The sequence below is a fragment of the Momordica charantia genome, assembly GCF_013281855.1.
Source record: "Momordica charantia cultivar OHB3-1 chromosome 3 unlocalized genomic scaffold, Mcharantia_2.0 BLBB01000003.1, whole genome shotgun sequence".
NCBI classification, from domain to species: domain Eukaryota; kingdom Viridiplantae; phylum Streptophyta; class Magnoliopsida; order Cucurbitales; family Cucurbitaceae; genus Momordica; species Momordica charantia.
This window is the reverse complement of record NW_028275161.1, coordinates 8,864,913-8,881,032: the sequence shown is the minus strand read 5'-3', so window position 1 is coordinate 8,881,032 and position 16,120 is coordinate 8,864,913. Positions and strand designations below refer to the sequence as shown.

Below are 16,120 nucleotides of genomic sequence, written 5' to 3'. Positions count from 1 at the left end.
CGGGAGCTCGTCGCAGTGTTGCCGACCTTGTTGGGACCTGTAACGCCCCAAGATGTTATATACCATCCTAGGCAACGCTAAATAATTCACCTGACTAGCCTTAACTCTAAACACGAGATAATCAACTCCCTGGAAAATAATTTAAATGAAATAAACTTCGACTCCCATAATTTCCACCAGAAATATCAATTTTATAAACTGTCAAAACTTCGCTCTCCGTGGGCAATTTAAAAACAAAGACATCTCATATCCGCCTCAGTGGCTAAAATTCTTAAATAAATAAAACAACCGTACGCCCAAACTCCAACGACAACAGTGACACGTTTACCAACAACATCCACAAAAAAAAATAAAGTAGTTCTAGAGAATACAAAATTTCTCCTCGGTCCACGCCTAGCAATAACATAAATCCCAACGCTACTCGTACCAAACGACCTTTCCCTCTATCCTCACTAACTCGACTAGTGATCCCTCCTCGGTCAAGCCCTCTCCACGTCATCACCGCGGTCGACCCTGTTCACACCTGAAAACAAATAAGGATAAAAAAGGGGTGAGTACATAAGGTACTCCGTAAGTAGCACTTCCTAACTAACACAAAAATCATGCTCACAGTCACGGCATATAAAATAAAACGATAGCAAGGCAATTTAAATAGACAGCGAGAGATAAAAAAACAATAACTTGACATTTACATACAACAACCAATGATTTACTAGCCCTTGTCCCACAGTACTAAACCTCCCTCTACACCCCCTGTGGTACTCCCCGTTTAACTTCTCGAGGCATGACGACTCTTGACATTTATTCCCAAGATACCGCCCCCCTCCTTTTACAGTACTTGATGTTCGACCTTGCCATTTATTCCCAAGGCCTAGCACCACTACTTCGCAAGCACCACTCCACTTTAGTCCTTCAAGCCTAACTCCTCGAGTCGCATTAACCCTTGACATTTATCCCTAAGGCCTCAATACTCCTCTACAGAAACTTGATGTTCGACCTTGCCATTTATTGCCAAGGCCTGAACTGTGCACCGGTCCTTGCCGTTTATGCCCAAGGTACCGATGTCTTCCCAGCGTATTGGTCCTTGACATTTATCCCCAAGACCCCAATACTCATTTACAGAAATTTGACGTCGGCCTTGTCATTCATTCCCAAGGCAACTACCCAAGGCTTTGAACCTCCAAGCGATTTATATGCATTTTCAGATCAGACCACCCATAGTTTAACGGACTGCCAACCCGTCCCTTCACCCTTCACCCTTCACCACTTCACTAACCCTCCCATGACCACCTACAAGTATATTTTCCACATTCCAATTCACTGCACAGTTCACAAGCATGCTTTTCCTGGTAATAAACAAGTCACACCCAACAGCTCACAACTAAAACAATATAAACTAATTATCAGTTTAACAACGCGAGCACTTCATTTACAACATATTTGCAAAACGTCATGAGCCAGTTACTTCTAACCACAACAATTCAGAATCTACTAGTCACCTACAACAATAAGAATAGAAAGCATGTTTCCTCATAAGTATTCAATAATAGAAAGACGGCAACAAAATCACTAGAAGTTCACAAATCAAAACTAACAATCCCTACATGCTCAATTAAATTATTTTAGCTAAAAATCAGCATCAAAACCATTCCGTTAACGCTAAATAACGCACGCACTCGCCCCCTGGTGCTACTTACACAACCACGTCCTTAAGTTTGCGTCGAACTCACACCTACGCACAAAAACAGAAAAAATACAGCAATATAAATATATTGTTCAGCCTTCGAAAACAACTCTAAGAGGGTTCAACGGGTCTCATTACCGCAAAACGACTTCGTGTAGGTGTGGGTAAATTAGATCTAGCTTGCAAAGGGGTGGGTAGCGTAAATCGGGCTTCGAACGGATGAAGTGAATCACCGGACACCACCCAAAACACTGCTGTCCACGTTTTTACAGCAGCGAGAAACGCCCAAAATGACCTCTAACGGCTTCGATTTGATGTCCGTTACTACAAAACAATTTCGCTTAGGTGTGGGTATTCCAAATCGATTTCGTTTAGGTGTGGGTACTCCAAATCTAACTTCGAACAAGGGTAGGTCAAAGAAAATTACCGGGCTTCCCGGATCTAACCTATTCGAGTCGTTGGAGTTTGTCAGATCGAGGGAAAACATCGTGAACAGCCATCACGCGCCGCCCCGCCGCACCTGCTGCTGCCCGAGACCACGCGCCGCCGCCTGCTGCTGCCCGACGCCGCCTGCTGCTGCCCGAGCCCGACGCTGCTACTGCCGTGCTGTTGTCCCGATGCCGCACCTGCTGCTCCGATGCTGCCGTTGTTCGTCGCGTCGCCTGAACGAAGCTGCTCGCCGGAGAAGAAGAACCCGAGTGGGGGGTGGTCGGCGGCTTCAACAAGAGAGGGAAAGGGAGGAAGAAGAAGAGGAAAAGAACAAGGGCTAGGGTTTTTTTTTGTTTTAAAACTTTCACTCTTTTGGGCTTGGGTTCTTTTCCTTTTGTTTAAGGCCCACTTATCCAACCCCTCCTTGTTGAAACAAGCCAATAATATAATTTCGTAATTGGCCCAACGGCCCAAAACAAGTGTCACATAGTAGAATCCGTACTAAACCATAACTTGATAAATAACTACACGCTACTAACTCACCACTAATTCTGTAGCAATACACAATAGCCGAGATGCCACACTTAAATTAAATAAAGATAACTGATGAATCAAACAAAATAAAATGAAATAAATAAAAAAAAATCTATTTTGTAATAAAAATTTCCCGGAACTCGAGGCAAGCTAACCTGAGTAACGCGGGGTGTTACAGGACCCCTCCTCCAAATCAACCATGATGGGGGGAGGTGGAGATCTGGAGTTCACTTCCTCGGAGGGAAGCGTTTCCCTCACTCGCTTCTTCGGTGCTAAAGGCGTAACCGACCCCTCGCCTCCAGCGACAGTCTGCAGGGGCTGAGCTTGGAGGGCCTGAAGCTTGGCCAAATTCTCCAGCCCGGGAGGAGGCGCCGACGGAGCGGTCGAGGCCGGGGCCCGCTGCCGCTTCGTGCTGCCGAGTGCGAGAAATTTAGAGGCCATTTCTGCAAAAGGGACGAGGTTAGACAAGAGGTTGCAATCGACCGAGCTGGGGAGTCAAGGGGTAGTTACCTTCGGGAGCTTTACGTTTTTGCGAGCTGCGTTGCCGAGGTTTGGGTAGCTTCTTGAGCTCGTCTGCTTGGTCGTGAGGACTGAGACCACTGAAGAAGAGGTGGGAGTTCGAGACTAGTGCTTCACCCCACAGTGCGTACTTCAATCTCTGACCTTGGGCTCGCCTGATGATCTCCCAAGACTTGTTGCTGATCCTTGGAACGGGGGACGGCAGAGCTGCAAAACAGAACCGCGTTAGAAACGAAGGCGTGGAAGTTAAGACAAAAAAAAACGACCCCAGCTCGCACCTATGACACTCACCTACGTCTCCGAACTCTACTGGGACTTGGCAGGTCGGCTCACCCCTTCCGTCCCTCAGAAGCCACTCGCCAGAGACGAGGAACCAACACTCCTTCCAGTTCTTGTTGGAGGAGGGGTTCCTAATCAACTGACCTACATTCCGTCGAGCTGAGAGGTAGTACCGACCCTCTCCCTCGTTGAAGGCTTTGACGGTGTGGGTCGCTAAGAGCTGATCCACCGTGAGCCTGTCCTCATCCTCGTCTTGGAGGACCCACCACAGGACGTAAGCTCCGAGCACGGTAGACCATCTATTAGGGGAGAGCTGAGCTGGGGCGAGGTTGACTGCACTAAGGAACCTTTGTATAAAAGGGTGGAGTGGAAGTCTGACCCCCCTATGGAACATCTGGGGGAAGAAACTGACGAAGCCCGGAGGAGGGTCGTCGAGGTGTTCCCCGATGTTAGGCACCCTAAGCTCTATGGAGTTGGGGATCGAGTAAGTTTTGCGAAGCTCGGCCAACCTACCTACTGAGCAAGACGAAGGAGGAAGTTCAACTACAGGACCGAGGTCCGGGTTTCCCGAGGTTGAGGCTATATTGGGGTTTACCGAGCTATCCTCGACGTAAGGGTTCCTTGAGGTAGAAGCTAAGGTCGGATCTCCTAAAACGTCGTCTGAACTAGAGAAACTAGACGACCCAGACGACGAATCCCTAGACAAGCTACTCATCGCCAGACCTGATTGGGAAGACTTAAAAGAACTATCTAAAGAAAGAGGGAGAGAGTACCTGACTTGGAAACGGCCGAGGTACACGAAAACTCAAAAGTGAAAAGTGAAAGACTTTCGCCTTTTATAGGACAGCCCGGAGGCGTGAAAGCCGTTCGATCAAGGAGGGATCAACGGACAAGATCCGCCCACGCCAGGCTGTCCCCATGACGACGTTTGGGTTTCCGAAGCAGAAGCTAGGGCTGACGACATCCATGACGTCACACATGCACGCGTGGATTCGACCCGACTCCAGTTAGCTCGGAGGACTTCGCCGAGCCGACCTCCGCCCCGCCGAAGTGGGGGCCAATGTTTGAGGCGAATCCTGGCCTGCCACGTGTCACAATCAGAAAAGTGAGTTGGGTGAACACGCGAACGAAATGTAGAAACCGACTCCAAAATACTCAGGTCGGCAGCCAGGGTAGGACCTACAGTGCCGAGCTGAGCTGATACAAAGTCCGTAACAATGTCTCTTCCGTACCCGACAACACGCCGTGATTTTAGGGTGTGTCAGAATCCCTGTGGGGCCCAGTTTCTATAAATAGAAACTCTTGCCTTAAATGCAAGGTACGCAATCCTAAGTAGACTCGGCAAGTTAGCTCGGACTCGAACTAACTTGCTCGTTGGAGTGCTAACTTTGTTTTGCAGGTCTCAAGAGTGTTCGAGGAAGGTGTGTGACCGTTGGCCATAGTTCATCCTGAACGTACCGATCTAAATTGTATCCGAGCTCATCAATTTCGGGCTCAAACAAACAGGGAACTAAACACCCCTAGGGCTCCACGTAGATCTGTCCCTGCTCTCACCATTTCTTAATATTTCATCCCCGTCGTGTTTTAATGCTGGAATCGATGAAAATCAGACGATAAGAGACATAAAAACAATACAAGTAAATAAGAAACTATCATTTTACCGTCGCGGATCGAAAACAGTCTTCACTGATGAATTCTTCCTCGCAGAGAAGAAGTAAATTTAGGCGCATATCCAATGGTGGGTTCAATCCCCTTTACAATGGTGGTTTCAAATTTACAAAACTTATGCCTCTAATGTTATATTTGTGGGCATTAGCTACTTACATTACGGGGTGAAAGGAACCGAACCGAACCAGGGTTCCCCACTTTGTCTTTGCCCCCGGGACTTCTCAATTCTCACGCACGACCCAGACCCACGGCCACAGTCCCTCTCTCTCTGTGAACCATCCAGCGGCGGCAACGCTCACCCACCTCACCGGGTCTTCTTCAACAGCTTGGGCTCTCGTTTTCTGCCTAAATTTATAAAGGTATTCTACTTTTCTTATCAACTATAGATTTGGGTTTGTTCTGTTCTGTTTGAAATTGATCTTGATTCGTGGGAATCAGATTTCGTTGTTGCCAATAGTTGATTGGTTCATATGGGTCTGCCCAAAATGAACGTTGTATTCTTATTTTGCAATTTTTTTTGGTTTCAATTGAGAAAAGTTTGGGATTCTGACGCTGATTCTTAGGTTTGATCAAGTCAATTTTCTCAGATTTCAAAAGGGTTTCTTGTTAAGATCGGTGAATTCCATTGTGAATTTCGTTTAATTCGATAATTATCTTGTGCCCCGAAACTCAAATCTCAATGTGGGATCGTGGAGATTGAATCACAATTGGATCAGTTATTTTTGTGTTGATTTAATGACTATTGTTGATGTAGTTCATCAATATTGTTTTACATTTATGCCATTCATAATATGCCATGTCACTTGTTTGATTTGGATTTGACGTTGCTTTTTCACGAATCGAATTTCAGCATCACAAAAAATGGTACGGAGGAATGGGTTTTTGGCTTGTTTGATTCGCTTGTTGGTTTTCTATTGTGATCATCATTGTTCTGTTTCTGTTTTTGTGCAGTCTGATTCCATGTTGTTTGAATCATTGAGTAGACTTAAATTTATGGCTCTATGATACTCTGCAGGTGGTTTGAATTCTTTAGTTTGTTCTTGAAAAATTTTGGGCAAGTCAATTTTTGTTGGTTGTTTTTGTTTATAAGTAAATTTTTGCCTCAGTTCTGTTGAGTTTGATTTTGTTGTTTTTAATGTGGGATTTAATCTTTTAGTTTGAATTAAGTTTCTGGTCGTGTTTGGTTCCTAAGAAAATTGTTGTGGGAATTGGACAAATGGGGGAAAGAGAAAGGAGAGTTATGTTTGGATTGTGTTTAGAATTTGAATCAAGATTTAGAATCTGGACTTGGCATTGAACGACTCTAACATTTCCTTTGCAAACTAACACGGGTTCTTACAACATGTTTTATTCTCAATTAGAATTACACAAAAGAAATTCTCTAATTCTTTCTTGATTGCGTGATTCACCATTTGTCATAAAGTCTCTCACTCTCTTGCATAAGTTCGGTTTGGAGATCTCTTCTCTACTACTTTTGAGGTGCATTACTAAGATCTCCTTTTTATTCCATTTGAGTTGATGAACTTCAAAATTGTTTGGGAACACCTGTTTAGTTTTGTTTCATTTGGTTACAATTTCCCTTGTTGATGAATTTTGAGATGATGGGTTTCTTGAGTTTTGTTGTTTTTCTTATTTAGAGGTGTAATTTCTTAGGAGACACTTCGTCTTCTAGAAATGAGATTTATAAAACAAGTCATTCTGGTCCTACTCTTCAATTAGTTGAACTTGATAATTCTAACCTTGTTGCCAATAGTAAAGTAGGATTGCTTGATAAAAGAAAATGCTCTAAAGGTTTAAATGTATGAGACCATTTTGTTAGAGTAGAGGGATGTTATGTTGAATTTCCTAGAGCAGCTTGTAAATATTGCAGGACTACATATGCATGTGATTCTAAAAGAAATGGGACGACAAATTTGAAAAAACACCTTAAGAAATGTAAGAAGTATGATGGAGGATTTTGAAAATATTTGATTGCTACATCATTTACTCAAGAGAATTGTAAAACAATGCTTGCTTGTATGGTGATATTGGATGAATTGTTGTTTAAGTTTGTTGAAAGTGAAAGATTTTATAAATTTTTCAAGATATTAAATCCTAAGTTTGTAATTCCATCACGAATCATTGTTGCAAATGATTGTTTTCAATTTAAATGATAGAGAAAAAGAACTTGAAAAGTGCTTTAATTAAAAGTGGTCAATGAGTTTGTTTAACGGCTGATACCTGGACTTCGATTTAAAATATTAATTATATGGTTATAACAACTCATTTCATTGATGGTGATGGACTTACACAAAAGAATTTTAAACTTTTGTTAAATAGCTAATCACAAAGGAGATACAATAGGTAGAGTAATCGAAAAATGCTTGCAAAGTTGGGACATTGACGAAATTTTTACTATGATAATGCTAGCTCCAATAATGGAGCAATGTCATATTTGATTAGAAAGCTAAAGGAAAGAATACAATTAATTCTTTTCTCCCTTCTCCACAACTATAAGCAATCCCTTTAACGTCGTCAAGATCTTTGAAGAAGCTTACAGCGTTGATGATGTTAATTATGGAAAGTTCAAACTTTTGGAAATTAAATGTTTGAACTTTTGGAAATTAAATGTGATGACTACATTACCAAGGCTTCAGTAGCTCTGTAGCTGTAGCCACTAGCCAGCCTTGGTTGCTCTCGTGGAAATTAGCCTGGTTCATTTGAGTCTTCCCCTTTCTGTAAAACCTTTAACATATTCGTTTTGGGATCTTATTACCAAGAGAGTAGATAACTAACTCCAAAAATGGAAGAATGCAATCTTCTCTGATGACGAGCGTCTCACTCTTATGCAAGACTCTTTCTCAAACCTTCCAACATATTAGATTTCTTTGTTTTTCATGCCCAACAAGGAAAATATTGGTTGGCATTTGGTAAACTGGAACAGGGTCAAATGGGATATTGATAGAGGAATGTTGGGTATGGGTGACTTGAAACAAATATTTCTTTTCTAAAAACTAAAATTTTGTTTTCAAAACACTCCCGAATAGCCCCTAATAAAACTCAACTTTGAGCTCATGCTGTATTTGTTTTAAACGTGGGATATGGTTCAAATATACATACTGGTATTGGTATCATTGGTAAATTAGTTCTTGAATTGGGCCAATTTCTTGTTTTGTTAGTTCAGGTTTTTTTTTATTCCTCTTTGGGCGGGCCATTTTTTAGGCCCTTTTGTATTCTTTCGGTTTTTTTTTTCTAATGAAAGCTTTGTTTCTAGATTAAAAAAGAATGTTATATTAGTTCTGGCTTATGATTTTTGGTTTCCAGTAGAGATGATTGTAACGGATACTTAGCTTGTGATAGCAGTATGGAATTTATGATGTTGAACTTGGATGTATGCAGGCTGGTTGAGTCAAGTTTGGGAGCTCTATTTCTCTGCTGTCCATTATGGTAATATATATTTAAGTACTTATGGTGATTACGCATGCCAATTTTTTTTTTTTATTGTAATTTATTATCTCTAAGAAGGAAATTATTTTGTTATTGGAATATGAAAAAGTATAAAATAAGGGGTTGACCCAACTGCCAAAAGGAGTTGCAGAAGAGTACTCCAATTGTGGCATATATCAAAAGAGTCCTAATTTCCAAAGAGATTTGAGAGTTACCTGATTTCTTTGATATCGGTTTTTTCTTATTAATTTATGTATTTAAAATATGTCTTTCATGCATTTTGATGAGATGGTGCCATACTTTTGAAAATTTTATTTTGATATTTCAGAATTACCTGCTTGGAGCTTTTAAGCCATCTTGCAATATATCAATCACATTTTCTGATGGGAAAACACGCAAGCAGGTATCCCATTTACAGTAGTTAGATGATTGGATGAATGAGGAGAGAGAAATTAAATGTTTGTTCCAATTCTCATTCTGATAAGTTTTTGAAATGAAAAACAGGTAGTATCCGTGTAAGCTTTTGACAATTTGAGTATTATCTGTGTAAGCTATTGAGTTTTGCAATGGTTTTTGCTGAGCCATAATGCTTTGCATAATAAAGTTAATTTTTTAATTTTTAATTTTTTTTTTCTTTAAAATGCATTGTTTCTTTAGGTTCCGTTAAAGAAGGAAAATGGTCAGACGGTTTTGGTTCCCCTTTTCCAGAGTCAAGAAAATATTACTGGGAAGGTATAATTATTTTGTGAAGTTACTGGAACTTTATTTATTTATTTTTATTTGAGATTGTTGGATTCCAACTTCCCTTTTTCTTATCATGCTCCAGATAACTATAGATCCTCTGCAAGGAAAGAAGGTCGACCACAATGGTGTTAAAATTGAGCTTCTCGGTCAAATTGGTGTGCACTTCTGCTGCTTTCACATCATGATAATTTTCTTTTAGTTTTCAATATATACATTTTTAATATTGGCTTTGTTTCTCTTTAGCACCAAATCACTCCATCTTATGTATTGTCTAGCTTTGTGGGGTTTTTTTCTTTTTAATTATTTTTTGAGGATGTGGCTACATTTCTTTATATATACTCTGGTTGTGCTAATATCTTTACCATGAGACTACCAGGTGCCAATAATTATGTGCCTTTTTGGGCATCAAACTTTGAGAAATTGATACATTCTTTCTTTCTTTCTTTTTTTTTTTTTTTTGAGAAATTGATCCTTTCTATTTTTTTGAGAAATTGATACTTTCTATTTCTTTGAGAAATTGATATTTTCTATTTCTTTGAGAAATTGATGTTGAGTTAGTCTTGTATGCTCTTTTTTGCAGAGATGTACTTTGATAGAGGCAATTTTTATGACTTTACTTCTCTTGGTAAGTATTATATGTGTTCGTTCTTGTCACTGTCTGGACCTCTTTCGTTTCCAAAGAAATAATATAATGTGACTGCAAGGGGAGGCAGATTAAAATTTATTGTCCTTGATGCATGCATTATGACGGTTTTTGAACAATTGTTATCGTACATGTGAAATGTCTTCTCAGAACTGAACTTTTATTGTTTTTTCCAGTTCGCGAATTGGATGTTCCGGGAGAAATATACGAAAAGAAAACGTACCCATTTGAATTTTCTACAGTTGAAATGCCATATGAGACATATAATGGGGTAAATGTGAGGCTGAGGTAAATAATCGTTTGGAATTAAGATCTTTCTTTAATAATGTGGTCATCATCTTCTGGTGGCTTCTCTTTTGAATGCTTATAGCTTCACGCTGGTTATGCATTACTTTTTAGCTTTTATTCATGTTCAACTGCTTTTATTTATATATTTTGGACATTTGTTAAACGGTACATGTTCTTGTTCTGGTTCTACTTTAAATATTTCAAATCTTGTGAACTAAGAGATTTTCATGGTCTGGTGTTTTCTGAACTTCCCTTCCTAGGTATGTCCTCAAAATTACCATCAGTCGTGGTTATGCTGGTAGCATAGTGGAATATCAGGACTTTGTGGTAACACTTCGTACCTCTTTTTCCTGTGGCATAGCATGCTGTTTGAATAATGGTAGCTGATGAACATGTTGATCATGCATGAACATTGTAGACTAGTAGTTCCACACATACACTGTGTTAGGTGTATTCTCTTCTTTTAAATATTTGACGTGAAGTCTCCTGGTCTTGATGTGTTTTTACTTTTCATAGAGTTCTAAAAAATATCTTTTTTTTTCTTTTATGAAAAGAAACAACTTTCATTGAGAGAAAGAAAACATGGTTGAAATTAGGGAGATTTCAGGCCAATTATTTTGGTCATAAGTCTTCTATAAATTTCTAGCAAAAGTCCTCTTTGACATGATGCAAAGGTTGCCTTTGTATGTGGAATGAATATTACCTATGCTATTCTTAACGAGGCAAGTTGATGATTGGTGAGGAGGAAGAAAACCTACAGGTAAATATTGATATGGAAAAAATATTTCAGCACGATCTCCTGGGAGTTATTCAATATGGTTTTCAAAAAGAAAAGAAAGAAAAGACCGCTTGGAGCAACTTGGAGAAGTTGGATTTTGAGGTGATTAAAATGTGACTTTCTCCTTCCCTCAGAAGAATCAAAATGTTAAAAGGCTTAAGACAAGAAACTCTTTTTCTTCCTTCCTTTTTATTATAGTTGCTGGTAGCTAATCAGAATTCTCCATAGAGGAGCATAGTCTTTTGTAATGGTAAGGTTACAAGAATGTTCATTTAGACCATCTCAAGTTCCCCAATAGTATCTTCCTTCCAGTGAAGATAATGATGAAAAATGCAGACAGCGACATGAACACTGACATGGACGCATACACATACACGACATGATATATTGCAGACATGTTAGACTTTATTTTCCAAAATTTTAGGATATCGATACAACTAGGACATGTCATCAAAAAGTCAATAAGTTCATGCATTTATACGACAAAAAACAAGTTTGATGTATTTCATTCTCATAATTTATTATTTTGTCTTATATTACTATTTGTATCTATTTATTATGCTTAGCCAGCGTTTGACATGTGCATGACAAGTGTTGGACTTGCATTTAATTTGTACTAGTGTCTAACAATGTCAATTGTGTTAACAAGTGTCCAACAGTATTGGACACGAACATGTTACCCAAATTAAGGTGTCCGTTCTTCATAGCCTCCTCTCATGTGGGTTTTTGATAATTTTCTTGGTGGTTCTACTCTATTTTGCTTCACCTCTGTCCTTCTGATTGATGTTGACAATTTTGGATGTTTGGGTGAATTTGTTTGTTTTTTTCTTCTTATGCGAGTTTATATGAGTTTTCTCTTGCATTTTATTTTTTATTCTGTAATATAGGACTTAGAAAACAGTTATAAAAGACCATTTCCTACTATATTTTCAACAATTGATTACAAAATTGCTCTTGAAGCTATAAAAAGAATGTCTCTGAATGTTAGAAAAACTGTTTTATTTTCCTTATGAAGTATATGTACTGGAATTTTTTCACTTCATTTTGAATAATGAGCTAGAAAGAACCCTTAGTTTCTTACTGTTTTCTGGATCTCTAGTCAGGGGAAAATTTTTAACTTCCTTGGGTTTTGGAATATATTTGGGCATTTTATTGAAAAGTGTAGTAGATGGATGGAGTAGGAGGGCAGCACGGTATTGGAATCCATTCACTTTGTTGCTTTTTATGGGATTCTACTTGCTGTATTTTGGATTATTTTGCTGTTTGCGATTTCTTGTGATTGGGTATGCTCGTAAGAATTTTGGCTGTTTAGTTCCTTTGCTTTGTTCCCCCCTCTTGGGTTATTTTATTTATTTTGTCTGCTTTGTCCTCTTTGTTAGCTTATGCTGTCATCTTGCACTTGCATCTCTCGAATTGAAAGTTTCATTTTATATAAAATTTCAGAGCTTGGCGGCACAATAAGTATGAACTCTTGTTTATCAGCATAACTTTTATTTTAATATGTTAATTATATTAAAATGCCGAGTTTATCTGGCCAATATGGATACTGTTACATCTAAGCTTGTAATAATTGGTTTGCGTCAGGTTCGCAACTATTCGCCACTTCCATCAATCAACAATGGTATCAAGGTCAGTTCAGTAAAATGCCTCACATCGCGAAAATTTTTGTACGAGTTTTATGTTGTCTGCTGTTTTCACTTGTTACTACGACTACAAGTATTTAGTTTAGAAAAATACTAGCCTACCCACCGGTTAGTGACTTTCTGATGTGGTGTATTTTTATTGGCTTAAACATTTTAGTGGTATCCACTTATCTATTAAATGCAATTGCAATAAACCAATAAAAATACGTTACATCAAAAGTAAGTAGGTACTGAATGGTGTAGAGGCAAAGTAATTTTGTTTATGGCTGTTAACTCATTATTGAATACACTTTTTGAACACAAGGATTGTGTGGTAGTTTACTTCCGTAGCATGAAACTCTGTCAATTATCAGTAGGTGTAGTACTTTCATGCTTATGTTGCATCCTCACACCAATGCCTATCTATAACTGCTAAACATGGCAAGTTTTTTTGTGGATCATTTGGATTATTTATGCCCTTTGTAGATGGAAGTTGGAATTGAAGACTGCCTGCATATCGAGTTTGAGTATAACAAAAGCAAGTAAGTGGAATAAATTTTCTGGCTGGGGTTTACCATGCTTTTTGATTTGTACCTCCTCAACTTAATTTTTCATATGATGAATTTAAATCTTCAAGGAAGTTTTGGTTCTTGTTACCTACAAAGATCAGACTTCTATTGACGTTTATACAAGCAGGCCATGTTGGTTGTTTCGTCAGATGCTTTTGAACTTCTTAATTATTTTGAAACTGGAAGCAATTGAGTGCGGAGTAAAGAAGGAAGGAGGGGGAACTCTTAGTTCGTTTTTTATTTAAAAATTATACATGAAAGTTATCTTATGGTTTTCTTTCCAATTTGCCACCCAAGTCTTTAGAATTGAAAAATTATATACAAGAAAGTTCAAAATGTAAAACTTTACCCCTCCAGAAAATTTATTGTTTTCCCCTCTTTTTCAAGATGAAGAGCAAATTGGTTTCTTAGCGAAGAAAATTGATACATGCAGATACCATCTCAAAGATGTCATCATTGGCAAGATTTATTTCCTACTGGTGAGAATCAAGATAAAAAATATGGATTTGGAGATTCGGCGTCGAGAATCAACCGGATCTGGAGCTAACACTCACGTTGAGACAGAGACGCTAGCTAAGTATGAGCTAATGGATGGAGCTCCAGTTAGAGGTGTGCTCCAAATACTCTACCAAATGATAAACCTTATACTCCGAAGATACTCTAATGAAAGTAACTTTTATCACATCGCGTTCTAAAGATTGTCAATGAATTCAAAAGCTTAAAACAGCACATGGTTGTTTCTGCAGGCGAATCCATTCCAGTCAGACTGTTTCTTAGCCCATACGAGCTGACGTCAACACATCGTAACATCAACAACAAATTCAGTGTGAAGTACTACTTGAATCTTGTTCTTGTTGACGAAGAGGACAGACGCTATTTCAAGCAGCAAGAAATCACCATATATAGGCTTCAAGAGACTACCTGATTACTTCATCTCCAAACACTGTTACATAAAATCAGTTTTTGGAAAGGAGAATGATCAACAACTAATGGGAGTGCTCTGTAAAACTTTTGTATTCTGGAAAAGATCTCTTATTTCTTCTTGTGCAAGCAAAATGTTTTGACTGTGGTTGCTTTGGAATGGAATCTTGGTGAGAGCATTTCTTTTGATTGGTGGTAAGTCTGATGTGTTTGATTGTATGAAACATGGTTACCAAATTGTTGCACATTTCGTTACGAGCAACGGGAGCTGGTTTTCGGTGTGCTTTAGTTATTGTAGATCGTATTTTCTTGTTGTCGGTATAGATCTTTTATTCTGTTCCCACTTTTTTTTCTTAATTCTGCATATTGCTCTACAATTCTTTTGTTGATTAGAAGAAATAATATTATGCTTCTAGGATGCCTCAACTTCTCTTCTATTTTTGGTTATAAGAATTGCATGCCTTTTTGTTGTTTTCTCCAATTGCTTGGTAGTTGTGACTTAACTTGAATGGTCATATATGATCTAAAGAAAAGAAGAGATCTCCAATTGCTTGGTAGTTGTGACTTAATTTGAATAGTCATATATGCTCTAAAGAAAAGAAGAGATATTCAAAAGGAGTATCAAGTTTCACCATAAATTTTCAATTTATATCAAGTTAGACTTAAATGTTTATCTTAGGTTCAATTTTTGCTAATTTTAACAAAAAGCAAGGTAAAAATCTCTAGAAAGTTGACCAATTTCAATGTAATATTGAAACTCATCAATTTCATGTAATAAAAAACTAGTCTAATGTTGGTTTTTTTTCTAATTTATTTTTTTGGAAATTCTATTAATTTCATACAATACGTATTTTGATTACTTTTACTTGACAAATTTTTGAAAATAGAAATTGCAACTATTAATCAAGTTTAAGGTATATATTGCAATAGTTCAAGTATAAGATAAAGAGTACAAAACTCTAAGGTCAATTTAAAAGTTGCAATTGGGTGAAATTAAAAGTTAAAAATGTAAAAATGAAATGTTCAATTTGATTGAATTGGACATTTGATCTTGAGTTTGACTTTTTTTTTTTTTTATCATCTTGTTAAAAGATTATTTTGAAGATTATCTTGGAACATAACAAAATTGATGGGTAGTCCAACTAGTTTTATACAAAAGGAGGGAAGTGACTCCCTAAATTGAGAAAATTATTGGAAAAATAGCATGCATGACCCTGTTTAGTATCACTCACAAGACTTTTGTCCAATTTTGTAAAACATCAGTTTTCTATACCTTTGCTAATGTCACTTTTATGTGAATTTGGTAGTTATTCTTTCTCAAATCACTCATTCTTCTCTCTGTTCTTCTCTTGCAATTATTCTTTTTCTTCTCTCTCCTCCCGATCTTTTCCTTCTTTCTCTCTTCCTTTCCCTCTCCCACAATTTTTCTTATTCTTTAAGGACGTCTATGTCATCGAGAGGTTACATTCGATGTGGAGATCACTCGTCATTGGCCATTGTGAGGATACATACTACAAATCATTGGAAGGACACGTCGTCTGGTGTGCGTCATATCGTGGATCTACTCATCGCTGTTGCTTGACCAGGGAAGAAAGGTGGTGGCTGGTGTGGATGAGAGAAAATTTCTTACCTGAATTTTTCTTTAACCATCGTGGAGTTTGCTACGAAAAGAAATTATTACCTAATTAAAGTTTATTTGTGACTTTTTGAAAAGAACAAAAATCTAATTAAAATCTAATTTTTTAAAAGAAAAAAACAAAAGTAATTATATGTTTATTTAGAGTAAAGAAACTAAAATAATTATTTGTTTAATTTAAAACTTAAATTTTTGGGGAGATTTGAGACTAAAACAACACTCAGTTAAATTTAAATTTTAATATAAGATAAATAAGAAGGATAAATTGATTGAATAAAAAAAACAAAAATAGGAAAAGGACGAAAAGACCAATCATTTAAAAAAGTAGACAAATCTCAATCTCTCAACTCAATGACCATTTTAGTTTTGGATAACCACTT

At 37.9% G+C, this 16,120-nt stretch overlaps 1 protein-coding gene across 3 annotated transcripts; it reads left to right on the top strand.

The window, feature by feature from the left end:
* Nucleotides 1-5,261: 5,261 nt before the first annotated feature.
* On the top strand, nucleotides 5,262-14,427 carry LOC111024837 (vacuolar protein sorting-associated protein 26A). Of its 3 annotated transcripts, XM_022302631.2 has the most exons (13): nucleotides 5,266-5,472; nucleotides 8,492-8,539; nucleotides 8,868-8,942; nucleotides 9,197-9,271; nucleotides 9,366-9,438; nucleotides 9,864-9,908; nucleotides 10,103-10,214; nucleotides 10,475-10,541; nucleotides 11,005-11,094; nucleotides 12,577-12,621; nucleotides 13,101-13,156; nucleotides 13,617-13,792; nucleotides 13,930-14,427. In XM_022302631.2, exons 2-13 carry the CDS (start codon nucleotides 8,537-8,539, stop codon nucleotides 14,106-14,108), a joined length of 996 nt encoding a protein of 331 aa, XP_022158323.1. In that variant the 5' UTR covers nucleotides 5,266-5,472; nucleotides 8,492-8,536; the 3' UTR covers nucleotides 14,109-14,427. The 3 variants fall into 3 exon arrangements, with proteins under 3 accessions (XP_022158325.1, XP_022158323.1, XP_087977816.1); XM_022302633.2 differs by lacking the exon at nucleotides 11,005-11,094 and having other exon boundaries at nucleotides 5,262-5,472; XM_088121690.1 differs by lacking the exon at nucleotides 8,868-8,942.
* The last annotated feature ends 1,693 nt before the right edge of the window (nucleotides 14,428-16,120 follow it).

Bases quoted from the DNA above. Each gene is read 5' to 3' on its own strand.
- LOC111024837 (XM_022302631.2), top strand. The intron at 12,622-13,100 runs GTCAGTTCAGTA...TGCCCTTTGTAG, and splicing joins CAATCAACAATGGTATCAAG to ATGGAAGTTGGAATTGAAGA. The intron at 13,157-13,616 runs GTAAGTGGAATA...TGATACATGCAG, and splicing joins TTTGAGTATAACAAAAGCAA to ATACCATCTCAAAGATGTCA.